General features: G+C 43.6%; 1 protein-coding gene across 6 annotated transcripts in view; it reads left to right on the plus strand.

The window, feature by feature from the left end:
* ST7 (suppression of tumorigenicity 7) overlaps positions 1–20,558 on the plus strand; it is a 165,665-nt gene that overhangs the window by 63,542 nt on the left and 81,565 nt on the right. For 2 of the 6 annotated variants that reach the window (XM_084810817.1, XM_084810818.1), the window contains exon 2: positions 13,294–13,473. The exons of the other annotated variants lie outside the window; for them this stretch is intronic. In XM_084810817.1, the coding sequence (XP_084666943.1) occupies position 13,473 (1 nt within the window). In that variant the 5' untranslated portion in view covers positions 13,294–13,472. The remainder of the gene's footprint in view (positions 1–13,293; positions 13,474–20,558) is intronic. 6 annotated transcript variants of the gene reach the window in all.

Below are 20,558 nucleotides of genomic sequence, written 5' to 3' on the forward strand. Positions count from 1 at the left end.
GGAAGCTCCAGAAAGGATGTGGGGTTTTGCGGGGGGTTTGCTTAATGTAGAAACACCCAAAGAGAGAGAGAGGTTAAATGCTATTGCATGGCAGAGCTAGGATGAACTAAGACTTTGGTATGAAATATAACCACAATGTGAAAGCTACTTTTCCTCATAGCAGGTTTCTCCATGTGGTGAGCAGTTTGTCTACACCAGCTTACCACAGCGCTTTTCACTCATATTTATTTATTTATTTATTTAAAGTATTTTTATCCCGCTCCTCAGCTAAAACGGCTGCTGGAGCAGCTTACGTATAATCAGTAAAAGAAGCCCTGCTGGCTTGCAATCTAAAAAGACATGACACACAAGGGAAAAGGAATGTTCATTTCCTCCCGCTCCCCCATGTATATACCAAAGGGACAGAGGTAGAAGCAGAACTTGGCTTCATTCCCAACATTTGTGTGCCCCTTCCCACAATATTTGTGTGTTCAGCATAAGGTCTGAAAGGGCTGACTTCATGCAAAATGCATGGATATTTCTGGGGACAGTGGGTCTCCCAATGGTGGTCTTGCTTGCCCGTCCATGCACTGGTACTGGGGGGGGGGGGGATTAATTAATAGTAATAAGATGTCTTTTCCCACACCACTGGAAGCTATTGCAAAATCCACACACTGAGCCAGCACACATATTGACTTTTCCTAAAAATTAAATTCGTTTGCATTGTACCGAACAGGGTAGAAATACTTCCTAGAAATATTTTTTTGTTACTTGTTGAACTTTCACATGGTATATGTCATCTAAAGTTAATATTTGACTTTCCCAGCCAGCAATTTGCTTTGCAAATCCCATTTTTCCTCCTATTTGCATAGTTTCCTCCCTATAGGTGGCATGGGGTGGGGAGGGGGGGGACAGACCAGATTTGGTTTAGTAAGATAAGCACTTCTATAAATATGCCTGAAAAATCAGCATTTGCTCAGGAACTTATAGTTGTAGTGCCATTAGAGTTTCAGAGATTAAAGCGACTTGATAAAAAATCAACAGTCTTTGGCAAAATCAGGGGCTCCTGATATTTGCCTTTTCATATTGAGGGATGAAGTGATTGTGTAAGCAATAGCAGGATAGTTTTTTTTTTCTTGGTTGGAGTTCATGATTTTATAGAAATGCAGAGTGACTTGTCAATGACCTATTAATAACCAGCAGGTGAGTTTGACTGGAAAAAACTCACACATAACCCTATGGCATTCTTGGTTCACATAGATGAGCTTATCTCAGGCCAGCCTACTATGTTTCATTATTCACATTTTTAAAAGAGCTCACTTCAGCTGGACACTTTCATTCTAGAGAGAAAGAATCTGCTGGGTCTAGAATATACTCCTGTTCCAGATCATGGATCTGCACTGGTTTCTTGCTGAATCTCGCCTCTCCTGGCCGCTACTTGCCTCAAAGGTGCTGTTTGCAGTAAATGTTTGGTGAGAAACTGTTGTTGGGGCTGATCTACATCTGAGATGTTAACCTGTGAATCATGTTAAAGATCCCCTCGGAGGGAGAGCAATTTCTGTCTTCTAATGCATTTTGTAAAGTGAGGGAGCCTCTGAACATGTCACCCTACTCCCTGCAGTCCATAGTTGATATGGTCCAGGAAGTACCGTTCTGTCCAAGACCATAGCCCTCTCATTTTGCAAATGGAGGCTGGAGTCTTTGTGTTCAACACACTTACTTCAGAGTAAGCTCCACTGTACACGGTGGAACTTACTTCTTAGTCAATATTGTTAGGATTGCACTATTAATCTCTCACTGTGTCCATGATGCAGTCTGAGAGTGTGCAGGTTGTGCTGTTGCGCTGGAATAATGTCGTTGTGGGAGGGTGTGCGTGTTTTTATATTGGCATTCCACACTGACATCTTTTGACATATATAATAAGATGCCCAAGTAAGATCTTGTTTTTGTTTTTTTAAGAAGATTGACTGTACACTCCTATACATATCTTACTCAGAAGTAAGTCCCATTGAGTTCAGTGAGGCTTACTACCAGGGAAGTGGGTATCGGTTTGCAGCCTGAGGCTACAGGAACAGATTGGGGTGATGGGTGCATACTAACTGAGTCAGGCCTCCTTTATACAGATTGAGCCATTTATTTTTGCATGTACTTTTTCTATGATCTTGCAAGTTCCAGGAATGGAAAGGTTCGAAGATGTGATTCAAAATAGACATATTGAAATAAGTTGACTGACTTCATTTAAGTTAGGAAAGACTTGCTTGGCAGGCATCAGTAAATTCCAACCATGCTCATGTGTTGCTATTTTTGCCTCGTCATGCCCATACAAGTGATCCATGTGTTTCAGGCCCAGGAAGCAAGCAATGCATTGTGTACAAAAAACAAGACGCAAAGGTGGCTGTGTTGGCCATAAGAATTTGTTTTAATATTTAATTTTCATATTTAAATTTATTCACATAAGAATTTATGGCCAACCCATAAAGGATCTTGAAATGCAGCGTGTATGTTTTTTAATCAATATTTCATGTAGCACAGTTTATCTTAAGATAAATTATAGAAGAACCTAGAAATACCCAAGAGGTGCCAGATTCATTGGCAAGAAAGGCAGTGCTATTCTGCCCATATTTTCCCAGGTAAAGACACCAAAGATTGGCTGGGTCATCATAGCAGCAAAGAGCAAGCAGTCCACTGGTAGTACTTGGACGGTCTCGAGCATGAGAGCGCAGAGTCTAGTGATTCAGAGGCTGTGGTTAGTTTTTTTATTGGATATAATATATTGTGTTGAACACGCAAAACCTTTTCTCAGATGTAATTCACAGTGCTGGCTTTGATCTATAAAACCTCCATAGCTTTAGTTCAACATGGGTAAGGAACCATTGCCAGCTCTTGCTCTGTGTCCCATTTTGATCTCCGAGGGCTTACTAAGGCAGTCAGCTCAACGTTTGCCCTTATGACCTTTTTGCCTTTGTTCAGGTTCAACAGCAATGGCATAATAACCAATCCAAACAGAATTTGGACTGCGATTGGGTTGGTAGCCTTTGCTTGGGGAGGCTAGATAGCTGTACTGCCATTTTTAAAAGGCTGGATGATGTCCTCTTGACTGCACTAGAAGAGCAGCGCTGTACTTGTAAAGAACTCGCAGAGGAAGTTTAGTCATTGTAAGATAAAAAATGGAGAGGCCCATGTCTATTACACGAGACACCTACAAGGCTATCAGTACCAAATCCAGTGAATCCCAAGATGAAAGCTCTGTTCAGTCAACATATGAATGTTGAAGGAACAAGGGCTGAGTGGAGGGTAAGTTTAGGATTGCATCTGTCTGCCCCAGCACTGTTCTTCCCACATTCTTCAGAACGTATGCGCTGATCTCATGCACATAGGCGCCGTACCCAGGATCTGTACTCTGCATTTCCCCCCAGACAACAAATAGCCTATATATGTTCATGCCCAGGGCAGGCCATGATTCTGATTTCACACTCCACCCCACCTCCCTTCTAGACTGATTTACATATACAGTCAAGGCCAGAAATATTGGAACAAGGATAACTGTTTTGGCAGTTGGCCTCTGTACACCACCACAATGAAGATGAAAGGAAACACCCAGATGGGAGCGAAGTCAGGACTTTCCGCTGTAATTCAAGGGGTTTGACAAAAGTGGGGCACTAACCATTCAGGAAGGACAGCCAGTGGCATACATACGCACCCATCATTGGTGGCTCATGAGTAATGGAACAAACCAACATCATTTCAAACTTAAGGATCGCCTTTAATACCTGGATGAAAATCCTTTGCAGTCAATGACTGCCCGAAGTCTGGAACCCATGGACATGACCAAATGCTGAGTTTCCTCCCTTGAGATGCTTTGCCAGGCCTTCACTGCAGCTGCCTTCAACTGCTGCTTGTTTGTGGGTCTTTCCACCTCCAGTCTTGTCTTCAGTAAGTGAAAAGCATGCTCTATTGGGTTGAGATCAGGTGATGGACTGGGCCATTGAAGAACATCCCACTCCTTTGCCTTGAGAAACTCTTGGATAGCTTTTGCTATATGTCTTGGGTCATTATCCATCTGCAATATGAAGTGCATATGCCTGTCAGTTTGGCAGCATTCAGCTGAATCTGAGCAGAAAGTATAGCCCTATACACTTCAGAATTCATCCTCTGCTTCTATCAGCAGTCGGGTCATCAATAAACACCAGTGACCCGGTTCCATTGGCAGCCATATATGCCCATGCCATAACACTGCCTCCACCATGTTTGACAGATGATGTGGTATGCTTTGGATCATGAGCTGTTCCTTTCCTTCTCCATACTTTTCTCTTCCCATCATTCTGGCACAAGTTAATCTTGGTTTCATCAGTCCAAAGAATCTTATTCCAGAACTGGGCAGGCTTTTGTAGGCGTTTGCTGGCAAAGGCTAACCTGGCCTTTCTGCTCTTGAGCATTACCAGTGGTTTGCACCTTGTTGTGAAGCCTCTGTATTTACATTCATAAAGCTGTCTCTTGACTGTAGATGTTGACAATGACATGCCTACCTCCTTCAAGAGCGTTCTTGACCTGGCTAGATGTTGTGAAAGGGTTCCTCTTCACCATGAGCAGAATTCTGCGGTCATCCACTTTAGTTGTCTTCCGTGGTCTTCCAGGCCTTTTGCTGTTGCTGAGCTTGCCAGTTAATTCCTACTTTTTCAGGATGTTCCAAACTGTTGTGCGGCCACTCCCATTGTTTTTGCTATCTCTCTGATGGGTTTATTTTGTTTCCTCAGCCTAATGATGGCCTCCTTCACTTGCATGGACACCTCTTTGGACCTCATGTTGGGAGTTCTAGTGAACAGCTACCAAATGCAAATGTAACAGTCAGAACCACCTCCAGGCCTTTTATCTGCTTGATTGGTCATGGGGTACCCAGGAAACAGGCCACACCTGGCCTTGCAGCTGCTTGTCAGCCATTCGTTCCATTATGAGCCACCAACGATGGGTGTGTGTGTATGCCACTCGCTGTCCTTCCTGAATGGTTAGTGCCTCACTTTTGTCACACCCCTTGAATTTCAGCTAGAAGTCCTGACTTCGCTCCCATCTGGGTGTGTTTCCTTTCAACTTCAGTGTGGTGGTGTACAGAGGCCAACTGCCAAAACAGTTATCCTTGTTCCAATATTTCTGGCCCTGACTGTATGTACTAATATATCATTTTGTTGTTGTTCAGTCGTTCAGTTGTGTCCGACTCTTCGTGACCCCATGGACCATAGCACGCCAGGCCTTCCTGTCCTGCACTCTCTCCCGGAGCATGCTCAAGTCCATATTCATTGCATCAGTGATTCTATCTAGCCATCTCATCCTCTGCCATCCCCTTCTCCTTTTGCCCTCAGTCTTTCCCAGCATCAGGGTCTTTTCCAGAGAGTTTTCTCTTCGCATTAGGTGGCCAAAATATTTGAGCTTCAGTTTCAGTATCTGTCCTTCCAATGAGCACTCAGGGTTGATTTCCTTTAGGATGGACTGATTTGACCTCCTTGCAGTCCAGGGGACTTTTAAGAGTCTTCTCCAGCACCACAGTTCGAAAGCATCGATTCTTCGGCACTCAGCCTTCCTTATAGTCCAGCTCTCACAGCCATACGTTACTACTGGGAAAACCATAGCTTTGATTAGACGGACCTTTGTCGGCAAGGTGATGTCTCTGCTTCTTACTATGCTGTCTAGGTTTGCCATAGCTTTCCTCCCAAGGAGCAAGCGTCTTTTAATTTCATGGCTACAGTCACCGTCTGCAGTGATCCTGGAGCCCAAGAAAATAAAATCTGTCACTGCTTCCATTTCTTCCCCTTCCATATGCCAGGAAGTGATGGGGCCAGATGCCATGATCTTCGTTTTTTTAATGTTAAGTTTCAAACCAGCTTTTGTACTTTCCTCTTTCACCCTCAACAAGAGGCTCTTTAGATCCTCTTCACTTTCTGCCATTAGGGTGGTATCATCTGCGTATCTGAGGTTGTTGATAATTCTCCCGGCAATCTTAATTCCGACCTGTGATTCATCCAACCAGGCGTTTCTCATGATGTACTCTGCATATAAGTTAAATAAGCAGGGTGACAATATGCAGCCTTGTCGTACTCCTTTCCCAATTTTGAACCAATTGGTTGTTCCATGTGTGGTTCTTACTGTTGCTTCTTGACCCTCGTACAAGTTTCTCAGGAGACAGGTAAGGTGGTCTGGTACCCCCGTCTCTTTCAGAATTTGCCACAGTTTGTTGTGATCTACACAATCAAAGGCTTTAGCGTAGTCAATGAAGCAGAAATAGACGTTTTTCTGGAATTCTCTCACTTTCTCCATGATCCAGCGAAAGTTGGCGATTTGATCTCTAGTTCCTCTGCGAAACCCGGCTTGTACTTCCGGTAGTTCTCGGTTCACATACTGCTGAAGCCTTGTTGTTGTTGTTCAGTCGTTCAGTCGTGTCCGACTCTTCGTGACCCCATGGACCATAGCACGCCAGGCCTTCCTGTCCTGCGCTCTCTCCCGGAGCGTGCTCAAGTTCATATTCATTGCATCCGTGATGCTATCTAGCCATCTCATCCTCTGCCGTCCCCTTCTCCTTTTGCCTTCAGTCTTTCCCAGCATCAAGGTCTTTTCCAGGGAGTTTTCTCTTCGCATTAGGTGGCCAAAATATTGGAGCTTCAGCTTCATTATCTGTCCTTCCAATGAGCACTCAGGGTTGATTTCCTTTAGGATGGACTGATTTGACCTCCTTGCAGTCCAGGGCACTCGTAAGAGTCTTCTCCAGCACCACAGTTCGAAAGCATCAATTCTTCGGCGCTCAGCCTTCCTTATAGTCCAACTCTCACAGCCATACAATACTACTGGGAAAACCATAGCTTTGATTAGACGGACCTTTGTCGGCAAGGTGATGTCTCTGCTTCTTACTATGCTGTCTAGGTTGGCCATAGCTTTCCTCCCAAGGAGCAAGCGTCTTTTAATTTCATGGCTACAGTCACCGTCTGCGGTGATCTTGGAGCCCAAGAAAGTAAAATCTGTCACTGCTTCCATTTCTTCCCCTTCTATATGCCAGGAGGTGATAGGGCCAGATGACATGATCTTCGTTTTTTTAATGTTGAGTTTCAAACCAGCTTTTGCACTCTCCTCTTTCACCCTCAACAAGAGGCTCTTGAGAGGACATCTTTTTTTGGTGTTAGTTCTAGAAGGTGTTGTAGGTCTTCATAGAACCGATCAACCTCAGCTTCTTCGGCGTCAGTGGTTGGGGCATAGGCTTGAATTACTGTGATGTTGAATGGTTTGCCTTGGATTCTACAATAATATATTAACTGAACAGAGCTCAAGTCTCAGGACCTGGTGTTGTAGGAGGGAATGGGGGTGGGGAAAGCAGGTCAGAAGCTAAAGGGGGCTTTGAGACTCATCAGTTTTAACTCCCATACAAATATTCTGTTTGCAGATTGAGCACTGCTGTTTGCTTCAGAACACAGCACTGACAAGGGGCAAAGAGTGGGGAGAGGAGCTGTGCCACTCATCTTCAGCAACATCAGTGCTTTCCAATCCCCCACCCCATCCCCGCATCCATTTTCTGGACAAGACTTCAAATTGTGATTGCCCTGCTAACTAGAGGAAAGTCTCATGTTTTCTCAATGATTCTTTCCTTTTTAAAAATGTATTCATACTTCCCTTCATCAAAAACTAATTTCAGGGCAGTTTGCAAAGTTTAAAAACAATTTGTTGTTTATTCGTTCAGTCACTTCCGACTCTTCGTGACTTCATGGACCAGCCCACGCCAGAGCTTCCTGTTGGCCGTCGCCACACCCAGCTCCCCCAAGGTCGAGTCCATCACCTCCAGAATATCATCCATCCATCTTGCCCTTGGTCGGCCCCTCTTCCTTTTGCCTTCCACTTTCCTTGGCATCAGCATCTTCTCCAGGGTGTCCTGTCTTCTCATTACGTTGTCAAAGTACTTCAGTTTTGCCTTTAATATCATTCCCTCAAGTCAGCAGTCTGGCTTTATTTCCTGGTGTATGGACTGGTTTGATCTTCTTGCAGTCCAAGGCACTCTCAGAATTTTCCTCCAGCACCACAGTTCAAAAGCATCTATCTTCCTTCGCTCAGCCTTCCTTATGGTCCAGCTCTCACAGCCATAGGTTACTACGGGGAATACCATTGCTTTAACTATGCAGACCTTTGTTGTCAGTGTGATGTCTCTGCTCTTAACTATTTTATCAAGATTTGTCATTGTTCTTCTCCCAAGAAGTAACCGTCTTCTGATTTCCTGGCTGCAGTCAGTGTCTGCAGTAATCTTTGCGCCTAGAAAGACAAAGTCGGTCACTGCCTCCACGTTTTCTCCCTCTATTTGCCAGTTATCAATCAAGCTGGTTGCCATAATCCTGGTTTTTTTTAGGTTTAACTGCAACCCAGCTTTTGCACTTTCTTCTTGCACCTTCGTCATAAGGTTCCTCAGCTCCTCCTCGCTTTCAGCCATCAAAGTGGTATCATCTGCATATCTGAGATCGTTAATGTTTCTTCCAGCGATTTTAACTCCAGCCTTGGCTTCATCAAGCCCAGCACGTGGCATGATGTGTTGTGCGTACAGGTTGAATAGATAGGGTGAGAGTATACAACCCTGCTGTACTCCTTTCCCAATCTTAAACCAGTACGTTGTTCCATGGTCTGTTCTTACCGTTATACAGTACTACTTATAACGTTAGTTATAATTGGTCGTTATACAGATTCCTCAGGAGGCAGACAAGATGACTTGGTATCCCCATCCCACCAAGAACTTGCCACAATTTGTTATGATCCACACAGTCAAAGGCTTTAGAATAGTCAATAAAAGAGAAATAGATGCTTTTCTGAAACTCCCTGGCTTTCTCCATTATCCAGTGGATATTGGCAATTTGGTCTCTAGTTCCTCTGCCTTTTCCAAACCCAGCTTGTACATCTGGCAATTCTCATTCCATGAATTGCTGCAGTCTACCTTGCAAGATCTTGAGCATTACCTTACTGGCATGTGAAATAAGTGCCACTGTTCGATAGTTTGAACGTTCTTTAGTATTTCCCTTTTTTGGTACAGGGATATAAGTTGATTTTTTCCAATCTGTTGGCCATTCTTGTGTTTTCCAAATTTGCTGGCATATGGCATGCATCACCTTGACAGCAGCATCTTGCAAGATTTTAAACAGTTCAGCTGGGATACCATCGTCTCCTGCTGCCTTGTTATTAGCAATGCTTCTTAAGGCCCATTCAACCTCACTCTTTAGGATGTCTGGCTCTGACTCACTGACCACACCGTCAAATCTATCCCCGATATTATTATCCTTCCTATACAGATCTTCCATATATTCTTGCCACCTTTTCTTGCTCTCTTCTGCTTCTGTTAGGTCCTTGCCATCTTTGTTTTTGATCATACCCATTTTTGCCTGGAATTTACCTCCGATGTTTCTAATTTTCTGGAAGAGGTCTCTTGTCTTTCCTATTCTATTATCTTCTTCTGCTTCCGTGCATTGCTTGTTTAAAAATAATTCCTTATCTCTTCTGGCTAACCTCTGGAAGTATGCATTTAATTGGGCATATCTCCCCCTATCACTGTTGCCTTTTGCTTTCCTTCTTTCTTGGGCTGCTTCCAGTGTCTCAGCAGACAGCCATCTTGCCTTCTTGGTTTTCTTTTTCTTTGGGACATTTTTTGTTGCCGCCTCCTGAACAGTGTTGCGAACTTCTGTCCATAGTTCTTCCGGGACCCTATCTACTAAATCTAGTCCCTTAAATCTATTCTTCACCTCCACTGCATATTCATGAGGAATATTAGTGAGCTGATATCTAAGTGATCTGTGGGTCTTCCCTATTCTCTTTAGTCCGATTCTAAATTGTGCAATAAGAAGTTCGTGATCTGAACTACAGTCAGCTCCAGGTCTTGTTTTTACCAACTGTATAGATGTCCACCACCTTTGGTTACAAAGTATGTAGTCAATCTGATTTCGGTGTCAACCATCTGGTGAAGTCCATGTACAGAGTCGTCTCTTAGGTTGTTGGAAGAGAGTGTTTGTTATGCACAGTGAGTTGTCTTGGCAAAATTCTGTCAGCCTATGTCCCACTTCATTTTACTCTCCCAGACCATACTTGCGTGTAATTCCAGGTGTCTGCAGCACCTACTGGATAATACGCCAAAAAGAGATGTTATCTCCTATATATATAAAAGTCAAAAATTGTGTGTGGCTTTGTGTGTTTGTGGCTGCCTGCAGGGCCGTCTGTAACGCAGGGAATAAGGGGGAGCTGCCCTGGGTGTAATCACACTGTAGGGGCCCACTGAGCCTGCCATTTGGGCCCTACAGTTGCTGCCCCTTTTACTTCACATTCTCACTTGCCAGAGTGTATGACAGGAGTCACTGGGGTACATTATTACTTTGTTTATACTTTCCCTTACTAACAAGTTGTTATTGTTGTTCAGTACACCCTCTCAATCATGGTACAGGCCAGGTTTCTGATTTCAGCTGTGAGTCATCCTATTGGCCATCTTTTATTCTATTGGTCTCTCTCCCATTCACTCTGACTTCCTTCACCTTGGATTGGCCGGCCACCATTTGTTCCCTCCCCTTTACTCATGATTTCTTTTTTTGACTGTGCAGAGCATTTAGTTTCTCTCCCCTCTTCCTGCAATATCCAGCGAGCAAGCAAGTTAGTGTTAAATATCTTTACCCTTTTCAATGCCACATGCATCTGTTAGTAGTGTGTGATTAACACTAATGTGAAATGTGGTGTGGTGTGTGCGCTTGCCTGTCTGGGGCTGGGATGACACAGTGGAGTGGAGACTTAGGGCTTTATTCATAAAAGAGTGAACTGGGGGGAATTGAGAAGGCAATTGCAAAATGAAGGGCGAAATAGCAGAGTTTTACGTGTAGCTGAATTGAAGATTTTGGGGTTTGTGTGTTTGTGGCTGGCTGCAGGGCCGTCTGTAAGACAGGGGATAAGGGGGAGCTGCCCTGGGCCTAATCACACTGCAGGGGCCACTGAGCCTGCCATTTGGGCCCTAGAATTTCTGAGAAGCTTAAACCTTCCTTAATGTGTTTCTAACAAATAGCGCCTATGACAAAATTACATTACCGGGGAACGCCAGGTATATCAGCTAGTTTTCATTAATAACAATATGAATACATATACCTAAAAAAACCATAAATAAAAGATAAGACTAGCATTTAAAAGAGCAATGAACAAAGTAGATGAAACATACATTAAAAGCCTGAGCAAATATAACAGTTTTTGCCTGAAGCCTAAAAGAAAGCAAATTGGCATCAGCTGGACCTCCTGGACATTCCATGGCTGGGACATCACAGCTGAAAGAGCAGTCTCTCCCTCTCCCTGGTTGCTACCTGCTTCACCTCTGACAGGAAAGGAACAGCACTGGCAGATAAATTAAGAGCATGGGTAGGTTGTTATGGGAGTAAGTTGTGGTGTGAGTACTGGGAAAATGTGAAATTACCATAACAGAAGGACGTCCTAGAGCTTCGGCTATTGGGCAGTATAGGAATGAAATAAATAGATCAGGGATAGGCAAACTAGTACCATCCAGACTAGTACTACAACTCCCATAAGTTCTAGCCAGCATAGCCAATGATGAAGGATTATGGGAGGTGTAGGCTAAAACATGGAGGGCCACAAGTTGCCCACCGCTATCCTAGATGGAGGATATCTGGAGCTCTTCCAACAGCTGTGATACTATAAATTGATCGTACTGAAAGGAGCAAATATTGATTGAGAGCATGGGGAACCCCCCCCTCCCAGTTTTCTTGAGCTCCCAGGTTCCTTCCCCATTGGTCTGGTTCTGGAGTGAGCTGCCTTTCATGTTTTCCATAGAGAGACCCCTGAGTTCAGAAATGGGTCTAGTCCAGATCTTGGGTACATTTTCACAAGTTGCTTTTTTAGCAACTTTTTTTTCACTGCTGGGAAACTGTCTTTATGAATGCTCATCTGCACAACAGAAAAATACAGAGGAGATTGAGGTAGATGTTGGCAAGTGGAATAAGCATGAATATTTAAACTAGGAATCTTTTCTGTATATGCATTGCCAATGCTTGAAAAATCTATGGCAGGAATTACATAACGTGTAGCATTTGTGTTAAGGGTCATTTACAAACAGAATTGTCTCAAATGCAATTTCATGTGCTCATTTTGCATTTTGATCCTGCATTTTGACCAGGAGTTTCACTGATGGTGGTAGCATTACATATGAAGCATGATTCCTTGCAAACTTGTAAAAGTGGCAGAAATGGGGGCCATTATGTGCTCTACTATGAAATAAAGGATTGTGAATGGTAGCAATATTCACTCCAGTGCAACTGAGAGGTTTTCCTTCTAACATGCTGTAGAAATGCACTTAATATAACTGACATTGCTATTATTTATCTTTAATATTCAATATGTTTTTGAAGAAGCACTTTAAAGAGTAGGCGGAAGAATCAGTGTATTTATAAGAAGGTTTGTATAGAAATTGGGTGAAATTGCAAGCATTTTTGATTTCAAGGTACAGGAATGCCTTTAAAAAAACATCTCTGAAGTCTCTAAAGCACACTGACATGATACAGTCTTGTTTTGCAAAGCTCTGACTTGCTTGCAGTACTTCCTTGACTCATAGTGCCTGGGTTAATTGACTATTAATTAAACTGATATGGGTTGGTGCTGAGTTTTCTGGAATTCAGATCTAGAAAGGCAATGCCCTACCTGTAATATTTCATTTTTTTCTTAATCCTACTTTGCTAGGAATCACTACATGGTAGATTCTTAAAGTAAACTCTTTGACTTGCTTCAGATGACCCAACAACACAGCTAGGCAATTGTGGGACAAACACAGTTGCTTAGCTGTGTTGTTTGGGAATAAGCAAGCATGCTGGTTCCTGACCACTTCCCCACTCCTGCTCTGCTATACAACCCAGGGACCTTCCTGGGTTGTTTAGTGTGATGTGCAAACCTGGAATTGTGGGTTGTGGGGGGACAAACAACCCCGACTTCGAACCCATGGTTAAACCACAAGTCCACAATTCTGGACTTGCATGTCATACCAATCAACCGAGGGATGGTGCATCCCTGGGTTGTTTAGCACAGCAGGAGCGGGCAAGTGGTTGGGAGCCAGCATGCTTCCTTGATCCTGCTCGTTCAAAACAATCCACAGTTAAAAAACCATGTGTTATTTTGTGACATTTTTTGTCATGCATAATAGTTCTTAAAATCTCTGTTACTCCTAACGACCAGCCTTCCTAACCTTTCTGTGATTAAATCGCTTCTTTGGAAGTAAAATAGCACCTTCCAGTTCCCCTTCAAAGGCCAATGACTCATTTCAGCACTCTCTCCTTTCAGTGTTCTCTCCCTTCTTGTCTTGTGTCGTCATTATTTCAAGCAAGGCCTGAGCAGCGGAGGTATAAGAGATAGCGTTAAAAAAAACTGCTTGCCTTACCAGTGTGCCAGCTTATCAGCCACCTTGGACACACAACCCCCATTGCAGCAGGAGAACAGAGCGGCGACACCACTACTCCTCCAGTAAGTGTATTTAGGATTGCAACTGCAGTGTCCTTATTCATTGAGTTCTTTTTGTGCCTTAGTAGCCTGGAAGAAGAAAGGAGGAGGCGAGGAATGAGATTTAATAGTAAAGTTTCTTTGACTTGATGATCATACAGATGGAGTGTGATGTTTATATGTTAAATCTCCAAGGGGGGCAGTGTATACATCTTGTCTCCAGTGACATGCATGTTAATGTGTGGACACGGTAAGGCATCATACATTTCACAGCTTGCCATGTTACGTCCTAGGAGATTGATTTTGAACAGTTTATAACATGGTGTAAAACAATTATGTTTTACAAGTATGTCTTAAAAAATTATTATTATTATATTTATATCCCGCCTCTCCTCCAGAAACTAAAGGCAGTTTTCATGATCTCCTCATGTGTGTATGATCTCCACATTTTTTTCCTTCCAACAACCCTGTGAGGTAAATTAGGCAGAGATGTAGTGATTGGCCTAAAGTAATCTTGCGGGGAATGTTGGTAGGGAGCATTTGCTGTGCCATCTCAAGTAGCAAAATGTCTTGGGCCAGCCCTGTTACATGAGAAATATTTGCTTGCAGGCAAGATGAGGATTTCTTAGAAATCTGACTTTTGCCTCTTAGTAGGTTCAAAATCATGGAGCCAAATTAAACTAAAGTATGATTGAGCCTCTTGGCACTCTTCTTACCAGTGCTACTATTTCTTGCAATGTAGGTTGATTTAGGTTTATTTAGATTGTCAGAGAAATTTTATATTTTCTGTAAATAATAAACTGCAAAATATTATTGATGTTTAAGAAATAGGTTTTCTTCCCAAATGCGTTTTGCCTAACTTTTTAAAAGTTAGGTTCATTTGGTTGGGGGGTAGGGTGGTCAAATATCATGTTACATAGAAGCATGAGTGGTTTGCACTTCTGCTTTCTCAGCTTCTGCTGCAACCTATGAAGTGGGGACTCACAGATCTCACCCACAGCGAGAATACTTCACCACCCATGGGGATTATCCAGAGTTTACAGTTCTTGTCACAGCTCAGAGGTTTTGCTTTGCACACCACAACAGAGGCAGAGAAAGCAAAAACAAATGGCTTGTGCGTTGGTGCTTCCCTGGCTTTGGTTTCATACAAATATGTGCAGTATGACAGCTGTTTAAAATCTTGCTGTGCAGCAGCTCTCTTGCATGTGTACTGTCTTCTATGCTACAAACCATGCAGCAAGGTCCCTGCTGTTAATCTGGGGTCCCAATTGGCATTTCTGCAAGCCAATGAGTCAGTAAGGGGTAAAGCCTAACCAGCGGCAGTGACAATAGATTCAGGGTTTTAACTGAAACGAATGAAATGGTTTATTGAAAAATCCATAAACAAGGCAGTGTAATATGAATAATAAAGTAACCTAACAGTGCAAAATTGTGCAAAAAGCAGTAATTCAAGATGGGAATGATCAGTTACATAAAAAGGAAAATGGAAGAATTGATAAAGCAAATACACATGAAGCAATTACTAATGAGGCATTTTAAATATTTCTATGCCCTCCTAATTCTTCCTCCTCACCAAATCTAGTTCCAAAGCTTTCCCAGCTGTTAAAGTAGTTAGCATTTTAGTTTAAAATGTTTATTTTAGTTTAGCATTCGTAGCTTCCATCCAGAGTACGGTGATCCATTGATCCAACTCCAACAGAGTAGAGAAAAGACAAAGAGAAGGAAAGAAAGAAAAGTGGGGAAACAATATGGCATTCCGCCAGAACAAGTCTTGCCTGTATTGAAGGTGGAGTAAAGACAAGCAAAAGTGAGAGAGGAAGCTCCCATATTAAGAGAAAAGCTTCATAGGGCCAGAAGTGCTCCTTAGTGTGAGAAAAGATCCCGTCTCCATAGCCCAAGCACTCCTTATAGTGATCACAGATGGCAACAGACCTATATGACAATTAGGAACTAAGCGCAGAGGTGGAACATCTTCTCACTCTCTACATGCTCAGAATTTCCAGGGAAATGTAAAAATCCTTGCAGCCAGCTCCTGCCTTCCTGGGTTGCACCAATATGCATCATATCAGTCCTGTTCTCAAAACAAAACCAAGCATGTTATGAATCCTTTGGCTATTGTACATTCTTATCTCATTTCTCCCAAGTACCAAGCTTTCGCACTGGCCATCGTTCCTTCAGCAAACAGCTTGCACAGACTTCTTGCATTGCTGTCATCTATTTTGTTCCATCATGGCTCCTCTGTAGTGTGCTTAATGCTGGGGTTCTTTGGGCATCAGCAGATCAGCAACGGCTTCTCCAGATTTCTCTGCACTTGTGGGATTCTTTGGGCCAATACATCCTTAATTTACCCTTTTCCTCTAATCCAGGGGTTGGCAACATGACACCCTGTCAACCACCAAGACCCCCAACAGCATCTGCCATGACCCACTTGCACTCCCTCCTTGTGCACCACCTCGCACACTTTCCCCAGCTCCTAACCTTGAGTCCTTCCCCGCCACCATTGCCTACCTCACCTTTGCACTGCTGAAGCCCTAAGGAGGAAGCAGTAAGTTGACAGATCGGGAGAAGTCTGCCGACTTCCTCCTTCCTCCTTAGGGCTTCAGCAGTGCAGAGGTGAAGCAGGCAGTGGGGATGGTGATAAAATTGCAGTTAGGGGCTGGGGGAGGTACATGGGGGGTGAGGAAAGTGTGTGGGGGAGTGAGAATAGAAAGATCCAAGGTGGGGGGCTATGGAAATAGGTTTTGGGTGGGTGGGACAAAATAGATTCCAGGTGGGGTTGGGGGTGGGGGGGGGAAACATACATAGATTCCAGGTGGGATGTGTGTGAAAACAGATTCTGGCAGCGCAGGAGTAGTGAGCTATTCTGCTTCTCCTCCAATCATGTGCAAGAGCTGGCTCTGTCAGGCAAGTAGTAGTCTGCTTTGTTTTGACTTATTTTTTAATTTTTAAAAATTTATATAAAAATGTTTGTCCTGCTCGTCATGCACTATACTTTTATTTTTAATGGAATTTTATTCCATTTTTATACCTCCCAATAGCTGAAGCTGTTTGGGCAATTCACAACAATAAAACCATACAAGGCAATAAAAAACGGATGATAAAATACGGTATAAAAGTTTAACATTTAAAACTATAATATAAAAATAATCAAACAGAAGCTAATAGCAGTGCAAACATTTAAATGCAATACCACATATAAAACAAACGAAAAAACTGAAATGCCTGGGAGAATAAAAAGGTCTTCACCTGGAGCCGAAACAAGCACAATGTAGGTGCCAGGCGACTCTCTCTGGGAAGCTCATTCCACAACTAGGGTGCCACAGCAGAAAAGGCCCTCTTCTTAGTAGCCACCCACCTCACTTCCTTTGGTGGGGGCTCCCAGAGAAGGACCACTGAAGCTGATCTTAGGGTCCGGGCAGGTGTGTATGGGAGGAGACGATCTTTCAGGTAGCCTGGCCCCAAGCCATTTAGGGCTTTAAATGTTAGTAACAGCACTTTGAATTGGACCCGGACATGGACTGGCAGCAGTGGAAATGGAAAAGTCCTGGCATAATATGATCACATTGGCCACTCTCTGCTAACAGTCTTGCTGCTGTATTTTGGACCAGCTGAAGTTTCCAGACTGTTTTCAAAGGCAGCCTCACGAATGAGGCATTGCAATAATCCGAATGAGAGGTTATCAGAGCATGGATAATTGTAGCTAGGCTATCCCTGTCCAGATAAGGACATAGTTGGTATCTCAACCTAAGCTGATAAAAGGTGCTCCATACCACCGAGTCTACCTGTGCCTCTAGTGACAGTTCTGGATCCAAGAACACCCCCAAACTACGAACCTGATCCTTTAGGGGGAGTGCAACCTCCTCCAGAACAGGTTGAACATCACTTAACCAGGCAGATGAACCACCCACTTACAGTACTTCCATCTTGTCTGGATTGAGTTTCAGTGTATCGGCCCTCATCCAGTCCATTACCAGACTCAGAATGCCCACTGCCTCATCTGGATTTGATGAAAAGGAGAGATAGAGCTGGGTGTCATCCATATATTATCTGGACAGAGATAGCCTAGCTACAGTTATCCGTGCTCTGATTACGTCTTGTCTGGATTACTGCAATGTGTTAAATGTGGGGCTGCCTTTGGAAATGGTCTAGAAACTTCAGCTGGTCCAATATTTATCTTTCATCACAGCCTACTGAGAAAAAGCATGTCTGTTTTGAGTTCTCTGCTTTCTTTCCCATAGCATCCCTTCCTCCCTCTTAAAACAGTCATTAGCACTTCTGAACATCTATCTGAACAGTGTATTTAAAATCACAGACAGCAAGATCATTGTGAAGCTAATCTCAGTTAGCCTTCTGGCTGGGATTTGCAGAGCAATCTCTGAAGGGTTTTCCTAGACAAGACTATTAAATTAACCCAAGGAAGCTCCCAAGTGAAAACCCTACTATATCAACCTGCTTGAGGAAAGAGGTAATGGTTCTCTGGGGCTTAGCTAATAATTCTCAGCATGTGTCCAGCAACAGTAAGACTGAAATAACGTGTGCAGGTTCTGCTTCCTCAGCAGTGTAAGTCAATGCTTCTGAATGGGACCTTTGAGATAGCTCCTGCAGGGTCAGGGCTGGCCCAAGACATTTTGCTGCCTTAGGTGAAGGACAAAATGGTGCCCCCTCCCATTCCATGGACAAAAGCTATGTATTGGCAGTTGAATCTTTCTTTGACACTGGCAGTGGGACAGCATCCTCCACCATATCTGTAGGCCGCAGGTTAGCATAGAGGGTGCAGGGCAGGTTGTGTGGCCCACAACTCACTCCTCCAACACGTTGCTGCTGTCTCCCAGCATCTGCTGCCGTAGGCAGCTGCCTCTCCATGCCAAATGGTAGGGCCAGCCCCTATGCAAGGGAGTCCCTGATTCAGGAGATGGTATCTTCGCACAGCATTCTGATATAGCCATCTAGGAAGGAAACAGGCAAGTTCCTACCAGGTATTGGGAACATATCTCACTAGTCCTTAAGCAGTGCAATGGCTCCTGGACCACTTCCAGGCACAATTCAAAGTGCTGGTGCTGACCTTTAAAGACATTAATGGCTTGCAACCAGGGTAACTGAAACTTCACCTTTCTGTATATCGGGCTACCTGTATATTGAGGTCATCTTCAGTTGGTCTCTGGTGGGTACCTCTGTCAACTGAGGTTTGGTGGGTAGCAACCAGAAGAAGGCCTCCTCGATGGTTGTGCCTTATGGTTCTCTCCAGGGACCCTTGTCTGGCTACCCATGTTATCTTTTCTGCTCTAGGCAAGGACTCCCCCGCCCCTGGCTTTAAAAAAAGAAAAAGTATTTTAAGCCTGAACTGAGTGGTTGATTCAATGCTGCTTTCTTTATATTGCTGCTATATTGTTGGTATTTTTGCCTTTTTATATTGCTGATTGTATTATTGATATACTTCGTATAAGCCACCTTGTGACATTTGATTTGAAAAATAAGATACAAAATGTATAAATTAATTTTTTAAAAATTAAATAAACATTTGTTTGGAGGTGTAAAAGGCCACTTGGAAATTCAGTGAGAAAATTGTATACTGCATGAAGCTGTTTTATATCAAGTCAGACCCTTGGTCCATCTTCTCCAGTACTGTCTGCTCTGACTAGCAGGCAATTCTCCAAAGATTTGGATGGAGTCTTTCCTGCTGTGCTACCTCAGTGCTGTACCACTGAGCTACAGACCTTCTCCTGCTCAGCCTCTGGCTTATATTTCTGAATAGTTTTATTTCTTGGCCACAGGCACTTGGTAGGCTAAAGATTTGGCTTCTGTGTCTTAGCGAAACGTAATTTTAATGTTTTATATAAAACACTAATTACTTGTTTTATAAGCTGAGACAGGTTACAGCTCTGAGATTTTCTGTGACATCGTTTCTCTGCTAAGTACACATCTTTACTTAACTCCTTGAGCCTCCTCATCTCTCATGCAATCTCTAAAATCAGCTAAAATCACCACATTTCAAACCGATAGTATGCCCATTCTGTATGGAAAAACTGTGTAGGTGAATGTAGACAGCCAGTGGGCAGGTTCGCACGTAACACTAAGCCACGCTGGAGGATAAGCCACCGTGGGTTGGTTGTTCACTCACCAACCCACGTTATTCCCAACACATGATTGGGTACAAGGCAGCTCAGCATGGCTTGTTTCCCACACAGTCCTCCAGCCCGCTTCTTGCACATATCCCGGTGCCCTTTGCAGTATAACCTATCTTGCTTCCTCATCCTGACCCCCTCCCCACTCTGATCGCTACCCCTTTTCGGAGCACTTACTTTGTTTCCCCCCCCTTTTTTTTTCAATGTCTCAGAATGGCAAATGTGTTAATTTTAAAAAAAAGTTTTTAAAGAAGCTGTGAAAAGTGGAGGGAGCCAATAACTCCAATTTCTGGACTAACTAGAGACTCGGGGAAGTGTTGAAAGGGTGAAGGACACTGAGATATGTCGGTTCAAGACTTAAAATCAAGAGGATTATATTGCTAAGTGGGAGATATTGTCCCCCACACACAGACTTTGGTGGACTTACTTTGTTCTCATTTCCGCTCCCCTTTTTGGTGCTTCTGAATTGCACAAATGGGTTCCTCCTTTCTCTTACTATTATTTCTCCCCTGGTCCTTGCCAACTGTGCGCAAATTAGCTTATATACTGTCTTGCCTTGTCAATTTCCTAGTATGTTACTTCCGCGCTCCCTTTGGCAGCTGAAACATAAAAGGAAATTAACCAAGCAAGACTACACGCAATGGACAACCGAATCTGCGCTCTTGTGCACTTGCAAAAGACTGACAAAAAACACACATGACCCCATCTGCACAATTCTGAGGTACCAAAATCTTTTTTTTAAAGGTGGTGACTGAGTGACGGCCCTTCCAAAGTACTGAGTTAGCATTGGTGGAGGGGCAATCACTGGCGAGGGAGGCTGGAGTTGGCACTAGTGAGATCGGGCTTTTCTGCCACTTTTGCCAAGCAGCTCTGTAGCCACTTAGCACAAGCTACAGTGCTGGGTTCGGACATCACAACAAGCCACCCTGAGAACAAGCTAACCTCAAAAACCCTGCTACAAGTCATGGGTTCTCATTGTGGCTTGTT

This window comes from Heloderma suspectum, chromosome 7 (genome assembly GCF_057233095.1).
Source record: "Heloderma suspectum isolate Gila_16-S chromosome 7, 16-S_ref, whole genome shotgun sequence".
Classification (NCBI taxonomy): domain Eukaryota; kingdom Metazoa; phylum Chordata; class Lepidosauria; order Squamata; family Helodermatidae; genus Heloderma; species Heloderma suspectum.